The sequence below is a fragment of the Mustela nivalis genome, assembly GCF_964662115.1.
Source record: "Mustela nivalis genome assembly, chromosome: 17".
NCBI lineage: Eukaryota > Metazoa > Chordata > Mammalia > Carnivora > Mustelidae > Mustela > Mustela nivalis.
In genome coordinates, this window is record NC_139036.1 from 10,932,842 (window position 1) to 10,945,215 (window position 12,374).

Consider the following 12,374-nt stretch of genomic DNA (forward strand, 5'->3'; position numbering starts at 1 on the left):
TGGCTTTGAAACTTAAATTTTGTTTTGAATGGGTTTTGGCTTTGAACATTAAGTAGCTTTTTTTCTGTGAGGTTTTGTGGAAAATGAGGCCCGTGTGGCAGGAATGAAGAGAATACTGGAGCAGCAGAGTTTTGGTAAGATTTGGCTTTTAAAAAGCTCCCTCTGGCGTCGTTGTAGAGATTGGTCTGAGGTGGAAGATAGGGAGAGTTGCTTCTGGACTACAGGGGCAGTTGAGCAGTTGAACACAAGTGGCTGGACTCAGGGGATGTTTTTAGAGAGAAAATCGGTGATACTTGTCTGCATAGGATATGGGGATTAAAGAGAGGAGAAGTAAAAGATTATCCCTTAGAGGTTTCTGGTTTAATTAGTAAAAAACAGAAAAGTCCACGGACTTAGTCTAGTGTAGGAAATACTGGATTTGTGATTCCTTTGAAATACCTGAGTAAAGATGTCAAAGATTAAAACTATATTTTATATCAAGTGAAACCAAGGATGTGGGGAAAGGTCAGGGTTACAGTGTTAAGTTAAAAGTCCATATAATGTTACTCTAGAATTTTCCTGTCTAGTGCAGTACCCACTAGACATATGTGGTTATTGAGCTCTTGAAATGTGGCCAGTCCAAATTGAGATGGGCTGAAAATGTAAAATGTAATCAGATTTTGGAGACGTAGTACCAAAAAAAGTAAAAATCTTATTACTAGTTTTCTATATTACTATATTTCCACATGATTACATGTTAAAAAGATAGTATTTCAGTCCTATTGGGTGAAATAAAATACGTTGTTAAACCTAATTTATCTCTTTTTATTTTTTTAATGTGGCCACCGAAAAAATGAAAATTTTAGGCAGATGTAGCTCATATTATGTTCCTGTTGGATGGTGCTGTTTTAGATTGTCAGACCTCCTGGGTCAAAGGAAAAGCACACCACAGGCTGGTAGAAATAAACCAAATACCATTTTATGGGAATGGTTTCTTGTTTAGTTTTGGTTTTGCATCTGTCTTCATTTTTCAAATTTAATATAAATTCCATTCATCCATTCATTCATTCATTTATATTTATTTATTTAAAAAATGTTTTTAAGAGTTCTTATTTATTCACGTAATCTCTACACCCAGCGTGAGGCTCGACCTCACGACCCTGAGATCAAGAGTTGTATGTGCCAGTGATGGAGCCAGCCAGGTGCCCCTCATATAAATTATTTTTAGATATTAAAAGCTCTTATGCTTTCAGTTTCAGAAGGTGAGGACCATTTGACCTCTCCCTTTCATGCTCTGTGAACAAACACTCTAGCTTCCCAGTGGCCTTAAGACTTCACTGAGGCCATATAAGGAGTCTCATTCGTCCCAAACAACTACTTTCAAGCATGGCTTCTGTCACCACCTGAAACATGTTCATTATCAGATTTTTATGCTGTATCATTATCTTTAAGGTGCTGAAAATAGTTCTGATACAGAAAGTGCTCCTTCTCCTTCACCAGTTGAAGCTGTCAAGCCCAGCGAGGATAGCACTGACAATGCGACTTCTCGAGGAAACACCGAACCTGGGGCCGAGCTCGAGTCCACTACGGAACCCGCACCCAGTGCATCTCCCTCCTCCGCAGCTCAGAGTGGAAAACCTGTGGAAAGTGAAAGTGTGGAGACGCAGGCGAGCGACAGCACCCCCACGGAGGCAGCAGAGCCGATGGACGTTGAGCGTCAGGAGCACAGTGCTGAAGTGCCTTCTGTTCTCGATCTCCCCACGACGACCAAATCAGACTCTGGAGACATCGAGATGAGGGCGCCAGAAAACAACCCATCTAAAGTCGAAGGTGATACCAAAGAAAGAGACCTAGAGAGAGCCAGCGAGAAGACGGAGCCTAGAGATGAGGACTTGGTGGTGGCCCAGCAGATAGGCGCCCAGAGGCCGGAGCCCCAGTCCGACAATGACTCTAGCGCCACCTGCAGTGCAGACGAAGATGTGGATGGAGAGCCAGAGAGGCAGAGGTGAGACTTGCTCCTCTACGATTATCCTGTGCTTTGCTCTGCAAGAGGCTAACTGAGTCACAGGGTGCTGGCTGCGGGGATTATTCCCGTGTGAATAGCGGCAGCTCAGAGGTGGTCCACATGCTTTTAATACCGGGTCATGAAGCCGTTTATCTGTTTCAGTAACCAAGAACAACTGTGCGGTCGTTCGTTTCCAATGAAAAAGATAATGTTTTTCTACCTCGGTTGTTATGTGCGTTTCATATGTAACAAAGAAGGGGATTTCATCTTACAAAGCTTGTGATGGATGGATGACTGCCATTCCTGGTGTTGGAAGTGGTAGGATGTGGTGGTGAAGGTAGAGGCAAGAGGCATTGGCTTATTTGCGCCAAGACCATACAGCCTCAGAGCAAGGCCTGCTGTACCTGTGTATTAGATAATAGAAAATGTTGACAGGAGAAACATGTTATGTGTTCTGAAAATATTTTAGAAAACATAATTTAGATACAAGATTGTGGTAATTATATGATCACTTTGTATAGCAGTTAAAATTTTAGATTACTAATTTAAAATATATGTAATACAGATTAATATAGAACTACTTTTAGTCATTTAATTTGCAATATAAAAATCTCTTCTACCTTTATGGTTTTTATAAAAATTACAGTAATGATGACAGTAAAATTATAGGAAGAGATACTGCTTTATTTAATATATGTACTTGCCTTGGGATTTCCTTCTTCCTGAAAGAAATAGAATCACCTAGGGTCACAGTAGAACATTTGATTGGTACACATTCTAGAAATGAATTTGACTAAATTACCATTTAATCAGAACCTCAATTCAACTCTTACCACCACTCCCCCCCACCACCGACCCTGACCACCCACTTTTTAATAAGAAAGAGGCAAATAAGCCACTTAGCGGAGAGCCAGATTCTCTTCATCTAAGATGAGGATTGTTTGTGTTTTCCACTATTGGTTTTAGTAACTGTATTTATAAATGAAGGAAAAATTAGGATGATGGTAATTTTCAAGGAGGAACATCCTAAGAGCTGAACATGATAGTAGTCTTAAAATTCAGAAATTCCTTGTAAATACATGGTGGTCTTTGAGTAATGCTGTATGTCTACATCACGTCCAAACTATTAAAGTAACACTTTCACTTTCTACATCTTTAATACCATCTTTATTCTTCATGTTAAATGTTTTCTTTTATACATTCTAATTTTCTTATCAGTTTGTATTTTTTTTTAAATGTTTGTCTTCCCCCAATAACACTGAAAAGTCTGATCCAGCCTGAAAGGTATGGCATTAGTGTATGATCCCCCCAGTTCTCATACTGGGTGTCGCAAAATCCAGTGGAGGTGCTGAAACTGAGTGAAGCAGGCCGAGTGTAGGATGGTGGGGGCTGCAGGGGACAGAGCAGCACGTGCCGTTGGAAAGGGCAGCTGCTGCACGTTCAGCACGCGGATGCCACGTGGCCATGCCACTTCTGTGTGGCCATTTCTTTCCATTCTTGGTGAGAAACCAGGAGTCTGGAATTTGGGGTGAAATTCTCAATTTTAGAATGGTGGTGGGCAGATGTTTGAAAAAATAGCCTATGATCCTGGCAAAACATCCTGTATCAGGTAATTAGTTCGGAATCTATGTTAGTGGTAGATTAGGACCTGGTATTTTATAATGGAATTTGTTCAGACTGGATGGTTAGATGCAGATAAATTTCAACCTATAAATCAATATAATCTTTACCTGGGAAATTAGCATTATAGATTCCCCTTTTCCTTACTGTTCAGACATCTTCTAAGGTTGATGCGTTGTGTGTGCACATACATATTAACTTAGAAGAAATTATGATTAGGGGTGCCTGGGTGGTGCCATGGTGATGGACTCCATTTGGGCTCATGATGTGACCTCAGGGTTGTGTGAGTGAGCCTTGCTTCGGGCTCTGTGCCTAGTGCAGAGTCAGCTTGAAATTTTCTCTTCCTCTGCCCCTCCCTTTTTTCTCTCTCACTCTCTAAAATAAATAAATAAATCTTTAAAAAAAAAAGGAATTAATAATTGTACATTAAAGTCTTAAGTATGAATGCTTTAATTTATCTTTTTTTTATTGCCAATTGCAGAATGTTTCCTATGGACTCAAAGCCTTCATTGTTGAACCCCCCTGGATCTCTATTGGTCTCATCCCCAATAAAACCAAATCCACTGGACCTGCCGCAGCTTCAGCACAGAGCTGCGGTTATCCCGCCAATGGTAAGTTTTCAAAGTGAGTAGAGAAATGAAGTTGAGAAACAAAGACCTTCAGAGACCTTTCTTTTCTTTAATCAGTACTTGATTTCTTGAAAAAATTATGGTGCAAAACACACAACATAAAATTTATCATCTTACCTGTTTTTAAGTATATGGTTCAGTAGTGCTAAGTATATTCATGGTCTTGTGAAATAGATCTCCAGAACTTTTTCATCTCCAGAAGTGAAACTCTCTTTCCGTTAAAGCACAAGGCTCTGTTTCCCCTCCTCCCAGCTCCGGACAGCCACCGTTCTACTTTCTGTCTCTGTGAATTTGGCTAGATACCTCATTTAAGTGGAATCACAGGGTATTTGTCTTTTGTGACTGGCACGTTTCACTCAGCATAAAGTCCTCAGGGTTCATCCAGGTGGTGTCATAATCTCCTTCCTTTCCTTTCAGAGGACTAATATCCCATTGTAAGTATATGCCACATTTTGTTTAGCCATTCAGCCATTTGGCTGTTTGTTTTTTCAAATGGATTCATTGTGATGGTTGACTGAAATGGTGATTTCCATTTCAGGGGGGGAAAAAAAAACCACCAAAGAAGTATATAATCCTTTAGCCATAAATATCTGTAAGCTTTGTTTTTGTTTCGTTTGTTTTCCTATAAGACAGTAGCAGAATTAATATATAACTAGATTTTGAACCTTTAGAATGAATTCTAATTCTAGAGAATTAGAATTAGCTAACTTCAGTATACAATTCCAAATTTAGTTTTATTTACATTTTACATCAGTAATCTCTACAAGTTTGACTCTCTTTTGACACTGAATTCCAAACTAGTGTGTTGCTCCTTTACATAGGAATGTTTTCGCTCTTGCTTCACTAGAGAGGATAAAAATTTGTTCTGTCTGACATGATAATTGAGGAAAGTTAAGTGTGTGCTTATGATAGACTCCAAAAAAAAAATCATTAAACACTTGTTCATTCATTGATTTACTCAGATGGACTTTTATTAAGTGTCCGCCCAGTTCAAGACAACATTGTTAATGCTGTATGGAATATTTAATATATTGTAATCTCTAACTTCAAAAAACATAGAGATTGCTCTTGATAGTGAGACATAGAAAAATATAATAAACTTAAAGTGGATTATAAAAATGTGATGCTCTGTTAAGTTTAAAAATGTAGTATGGTCATTTCAGAGGAAGGAGAGCTTCCTTCTTAATGAGACAGCTAAAGAAGACTCCGCATAAGAAATAATATTTTGGTTGGACCAAAGCAGTTCATTTGGCTTTATAGCAAAAGGAGGAAGAGCCATGTTTACATACAAGCCAAAGCACAAAGGCAAGAAAATTCTGTGTATGTTTTGGGCTCAGTGAAAAATTCTACTTATAGTGTCAAAAACACTGTGGAAGTCTTTATTTAGATAATAGGTTCTAAAAAACTCAGATCTGTACTCTTCCCCAGAATTTTTTGTATTCGTGAAGTAATGGACTGTGTTAGAGGCTGTTTATTTAGTATTGAACCAAACAGGTTGGGTTCTTTCCTTCCTGAAATGAGAGAGACAGAAAATAAACAAAACAGCCATATTATTGTGAATTGTGCTATTGTAAGCGCTGTCTGTGTTCCCTGAAAGAAAGAAACAGGGCTGCCTTAAGGAGGAGAAAGGGGAGGGACGGTTAGGGATGGCCTGTCCAAAGAGGTAACATTCAGCACCCGTCCTGTTTGTGTTAGTGAGTTGGTTGTGGGAGGTGAGGCGAATCAGTCAAGGTTGTCTGCCGGGTTTCTGGTCTCAGCTGTTAAGGTTCCGTTTTCTAAGACGGAGGTAACTGAAGAAGCATTGAATGTAGGAAATGAACAGTTCCGTTAAATGCTAGTTTAGAGGTGCTTTGAGATACCTGCGTGGAGGTGTTAGGTGGCTGTGCTGTGAGTATGGGACTTGGAGTAAAAGTCTTACAAATAGAAATTGATGAGCCATTAACATATAGATGGCATTTCAGTGCGCAGAAGTGGTGTGCATACTTAAGAGAACCTAGAGGGGAGGGCTAGGTGTCAGGGCTGAGCCACCAGGGGTTAAACCATCAGAAGTTAAAAGCAGACTGCAGTGTTTTAATTCCTGATTTAGATCTCTCTTATCACAACTTACGTGATTTATATTGTATTCTGAAAGTAAATATTCAGCACTTGAAGTATTTCATACTTGAAGATTAGTTTGACCCAAAAATGGCAAAAATCCCATCAACCAGTATGTTACAGAAATAAGCATTATTCGCAACAGAGGGTCTCAATGTTATGTCGGTCATTGGCGTATTTAGATTTTTTTTCTTCCTGTAGGTTTCCTGTACCCCATGTAATATACCGATTGGAACCCCAGTGAGTGGCTATGCCCTCTACCAGCGACACATTAAAGCAATGCACGAATCCGCCCTCCTGGAAGAACAGCGGCAGAGGCAAGAGCAGATAGATCTGGAATGCAGGAGTTCCACCAGTCCCTGTGGCGCCGCCAAGAGTCCAAACAGAGAGTGGGAAGGTGGGTAGAACTATCCCCTCAAAGCATTTCTCTGAAGGGAAACAAAACTATACTCCTGAGTAGTGTCCTTTGTGCTTTGTAGTTTATCTGCATGTCTGTTGATTAATTCTTCTTGTCCCCAGCACGGAACTCCTTTAACCTGACCTCCGTTAAACTTCCGAGGAATGTTAGTATTATTGACTACTCATAGGCAGCAGCAACATTGTAATGGTTTTTGTTGATACAAGTTTTCTGGTATTTTTATCTCTCTGCTGAAAGACTGTAAAAGCCATGCTTTGTGCTCCATTCGCCTGAGTTTTCAGAGTAAGGGAGAATTGTTATTCTGTCGTCCCAGTAAATTACATGTAACCACAGGGTAATACTCATTCTCATTGATATGATGGGAGACAACTTTGTGTGTTGTGCCGGTTGTACCCTGACTCACCCCTCACCCCAGCCTTCACCACTTGTGTGCCCAAGGACAAGTCCCGAAACTTTCGGACTTTTAGTTCTCTCATCTGTAAAGTGTAAGTTACAGATCTGTTTATCTGTCTCTCTATTTCCATCTTACTGAGATTACGACCCATAAGAAAGAATTAGCATTCAGTGTTGTTTTGTAACACATGGCTCAGCATTATTCTTTACGTAATATTATATGTAATACATATGCAATTTATAATAATAGTGTACAGTGCATACGTAGTATAATAGATACCACAAAGGTACAGTTATCATTGTTATGTCACTATTGTTATTTCAGGTGACAGATTCGAGTTGTGCATGCTTTTTTTTTTTTTTAAGCTTTTTTTGTTTTTAAGTAATCTCTACACCCAACATAGGCCTTGAATCCAAATCCCTGAGGTCAAGACTCCCATGCTCCACCCGCTGAGCCAGCCAGGCACCCATATGCATTTTCTTTTTAGTTGTGCATGATAAGCTCAGTTTCTTTAAAAAGGTTGTGGGTGGGGGATGATTTCTCAATTGTAATACATTCTTCTGGCATGGTTAAGAAATGGAACATGTAGACAAACCATAAGTGACTCTTCATCTCACAAAACAAACTGAGGGTTGCTGGGGGGAGGGGGTTTGGGAGAAGGGGGTGGGATTATGGACATTGGGGAGGGTATGTGCTTTGGTGAGTGCTGTGAAGTGTGTAAACCTGGTGATTCACAGACCTGTACCCCTGGGGATAAAAATATATGTTTATAAAAAATAAAAAATTAAAAATAAATAATAAATAAATAAATAATTAAAAAAAAGAAATGGAACACGTGTTCTGGTTGATAGTTGACTTATGCTACAATATGCTTAGAATATAAGACTATTAAGGTCTTCGTTACTATGCTTTAGGTTTTTTGGTAATGATTCAAAAGACTCTTTGCAGTGCCTTACACAGATAAGTAAGAACAATTAGCTGTAGAATGTCATGCATTTCAAGGGCTATTTAATATAAAATCAGAACTGTGTTACTTAACGGATCTTGACCACCACCACCTTCTCAATGCGACACCCCGCCCACCCCCGTTTCACCAGTAATGAGTTACTAGTTATATGGCACCCTGAACCTCTTATGTTAGAGTTTTAAATATAAAATTGCTGGTGTTTTAAGTATAAATCTTACGCTAGTAAAAATGTGAACCAGAGTAGTAATACCCAGCAAGGCTGGGTGTATCATAGGTGCCAAATGAATATTTCCTGAATGAAGGTAAAAACACTGATGGTTTGGGAGCTTTTAGTATATTGCACAGGGAGAATTCTCAGTTGCTAACTCGGTAATTGACGCAGTGTGTACTCAGTAATTACATGTTGAAGGAATAAATTAAATGGAGTATAAATGGACTTAGCAGAAGTGTTTGTCTTTTGAGCAGTCCAATTATGAGAAAATCTGTCATGATGAGAATGATAAATTATAGAGTAATTTAAAAGTCTATTGATGCATTCCTTACATAAATGATTTAGAGTAAGTGTTGAGAGAAGAACTAAAACCTAGAAAAAAGTGACATTCAAATGGTATTTGCCAGAGTCATGCTAAAGCTGAACATTATTTAGTTAATAATATCTGGATCATTCTATAATATGCGTATCATATGGTTATTGTAAGACCTCAGTATCTTTTCTTAATCTACTTTATGAGTTGGGTTGTATTTGGAAGCTGGAGAGACTAAATCAGGCTAGATCCCAAATTCTGAGACTCTAAACAATGAACTGCATTTCTCTGTGGTCAGTCACATTAATCCATGTGGTTTAGATCAGAGTGGTATCCTAATTTTTAATCAAATGCAGTGGTCTTAAAACCATACTGTAATTATATTTTTCGTTTAAGTCATATTGAGATGTTTATTTATATGACATCAGTTTGATTCAAGGTGACTATAGAAACTGGGGTGGTTTACATTTTATCTCAAGGTTAAGTTTTGTTTTAGCTCATGTAGTATGTTTGTATAGTTATTTAACTGAGTGCCTGAAGACTCTCCTGAATTTGTAGCTATCCATAGTTCAGTGGAAAGGATTATTTCCCTTATACTTAACACATCTCCCTTGTATAAGTATATACTTCCACTTATATTACTTATATGCATAATGTTTGATACAAATGTTTCCAGTAAAACATCATAGAACAGTTTATAGAATGTTAAATACAGTGAGAATGTTTATTTACCTGTAAACCATCGCCAGACTGGCATAGTTCACTTGAATTAGGACATGGTTTTGACTTTTCCCTTAATGGTCTTGTTTAGAGAGTAACAGGCAGCATCTGTTTGATTGCATCGTAATGCTAGCGAGTGGCGCAGTTACTCTAGGTGTACCCTTTCTAAGTTGCATAAGCCTTTCCATCTGTAGAGACACCTAGGAAAAACCTGAGAGAACAGTTGTTTTCACTTTCCAGGAGCATTAACACAAGGTAACCCTTACTTCAGTGTGAAGCCTTCTCCCTGGAGTGAGGGAACTCAAATGTACACACGTAGGGAGAGTTAGAATTGAACTTCCAGTTCAGGTTTAACAGAATCAGTTCAGTCCAATTAGGAGTTAATCCTTCTCTGCAACTAAATTTAATCTGTTTATTTTCTTCAGCCTGAGTACATGATGGTTTAAATACCTGTATTTAGAACCATCTAAATTTTTTTCTTTTCTTTTTTTTTTCTGCTTTTTCTTTAATACTACCTTGATAAGACAGTTTCCACATTATTAGAAACTTACTGGAAATGGTAAAACAGTCACACAGAATTTATAGTAATAATTTTACCATGTTAAATTATCTAGAAAGGAAGACATGATTTTCTTTTTTTTAATTGGTTTCTTTTGTAAATCTGCACAGCATTGGAACACTTAATCTAATTCATTATATTACTATGTCTAAGAAGGGAAGAGTACCATCATCTTTTCTTCTTTTTTGCTAAAGATTTTATTTATTTATTTGACAGAGATCACAAGCATGCAGAGAGCCAGGCAGAGAGAGCAGGGGTGGGTGGGGAGCAGATTCCCTGCTGAGCAGAGAGAGCCCAATGTGGGGCTCCATCACAGGACCCTGAGATCATAACCTGAGCCAAAGGTAGACGCTTAACCCACTGAGGCCAACCAGGAACCCCGTGGAGTACCATCATCTTGATGGATACCCCAGAAGCATCTGAAATTCAACACTCAGTGCTTCAGGGAGACATTGCCATGTGGGGTTTAAAAAATTTTTTTTCTATTTACTTTTTTGTTTTGTTTTATTTTGCCATGTGGTTTTGAGAACAGAGTCAGACTTAGACTCTGATAGCAGACCTTTGTGGCAAGACAGTGTGATACTTTTAAGTGTCAGTTTCCTCATCTGTGATATGGTATTAATAATCTCATTGGTCATGAGGGCTCAGTGAGATAATTAATGTAATTCACAGTGCTCTGCACAGAGTACAGTGTTAGCTAGTATTACTAGAATTGTTTCTGGTTTTTATTTTTTTAATTTTTAATTTTTTATTTTATTTTTTGGTTTCTGGTTTTTAAAAATACCTCAGTAAGCTGGAGAACTCTTTTTTTTTTTTTTTAAAGATTTTATTTATTTATTTGACAGATAGAGATCAGAGGTAGGCAGAGAGAGAGGAGGAAGCAGGCTCCCCGCTGAGCAGAGAGCCCGATGTGGGCTCAATCCCAGGACCCTGCGACCGTGACCCGAGCCGAAGGCAGAGGCTATAACCCACTGAGCCACCCAGGCGCCCCTGGAGAACTCTTTATGCCATCTTCCACTTAATAGTGAAATGCTAGAGAAACTGTCAGGTTCCAACTACTACTTACTGTAGTGCAGTAAAGAAAAAAAAGAAACAAAGATAGAAGTAGCTATTTGAAGGGAGAAAACAAATCTTCGTTCACAGGATAAGAAATCTGCCTAGAAAGCCTGTAAGAATCAACTGAAAAGTGATTAGAACAAAAAGGAAAGCTCATTAAGTTTCTCAGAAAAAAATGGTCTACAGAAATCCACATCTTTCTTTCCTGTAGCTCTGCAATAATCATTTATACAAGTAAACTCACGCATTGAAAAAGATGGCTTTCCTAGGGGCGCCTGGGTGGCTCAGTGGGTTAAAGCCTCTGCCTTCGGCTCAGGTCATGATCCCAGGATCCTGGGATCGAGCCCCGAATTGGGCTCTCTGCTCAGCAGGGAGCCTGCTTCCTCCTCTCTCTCTGCCTGCCTCTCTGCCTACTTGTGATCTCTGTCTGTCAAATAAATAAAAATTAAAAAACAAAAAAAAGATGGCTTTCCTAGCAAGAAAATGTAAAGTACCTATAAATAATTTTTAGCAGGAAATGTAAATAAGAGCTATATGAAAAAGACTAGATTCCCCAGAAAGCTCATTATTAATAGAGCATCAGGTCTATTATTATTTATTATTTATTATTATTATTTATTATTCATAAATTTAATGCAAGTCTAATGAAAATTCCAATGACATTTTGTTTGGAGAATTATTTTAAATTTCGATTTATCTGGAAGAATAAATGTAAGACTAGGTAAGCAAAAGAATAATAAAATGAGTGGGAATTTGTTTTGGGAGACATTAAAATAGCCCACATCTAAGTGGTTTGGGTTACAGATGATTTTCATTTTCCTTTGTACTTTTCTGATTTTTCAAAATTACAATGTCAATTTCATTTTAAAAAGGAAAAGAATATATATATATATAATTATATGTATTTTTAAGTCTTAATGTGACTGCATATCTGATATCTTTAAATGCTCAAAGTTGTTTTATGCTTTATGTGGAGGTAAATTATATGAAGTAATTTTTATTAGCATTATGGTAGTAAAATTCCCAATTTATAAGCTTGTGTAGGTTTTTTGGGTTAGTTTGATCTGTGTCAAAAATTTAATTTTAATTAAATTTAATTTTAATTTCTCTGAATATTAAGTGGTGGGTTTCAACAGGCTAAATTGAAGAGTTGAAAATCTCAGAGCTATGACTGATTCAAGCAAGACTTGAATTCACCAAATGGCTGGATAATCTGATGTTTACCTGTTGTGATCTTTATTACATGTGAAAACACCTGGTTTTCCTAAGAAAGAGAAAGAGAAGTTCTTTGTCCTTTAAAGGGAAAAATCATAATTGAATATTTGAGGGTTTTATTAGGTCATAGTGATGGTGCGTACACAGAAGATATAGATGTATAGGGTTTTTAAACCTCTCTGTGGGTGGGTTCC

The 12,374-nt window shown here is 38.0% G+C and overlaps 1 protein-coding gene across 50 annotated transcripts in view; it reads left to right on the forward strand.

The window, feature by feature from the left end:
• NCOR1 (nuclear receptor corepressor 1) overlaps positions 1-12,374 on the forward strand; it is a 154,052-nt gene that overhangs the window by 99,893 nt on the left and 41,785 nt on the right. For 24 of the 50 annotated variants that reach the window (XM_082705704.1, XM_082705660.1, XM_082705673.1 and 21 more), the window contains 4 exons: positions 72-134; positions 1,432-1,984; positions 4,086-4,215; positions 6,529-6,724. In XM_082705704.1, coding sequence (XP_082561830.1) covers positions 72-134; positions 1,432-1,984; positions 4,086-4,215; positions 6,529-6,724 — 942 coding nt within the window. The remainder of the gene's footprint in view (positions 1-71; positions 135-1,431; positions 1,985-4,085; positions 4,216-6,528; positions 6,725-12,374) is intronic. The other 26 variants (XM_082705663.1, XM_082705668.1, XM_082705683.1 and 23 more) reach the window with 2 other exon arrangements.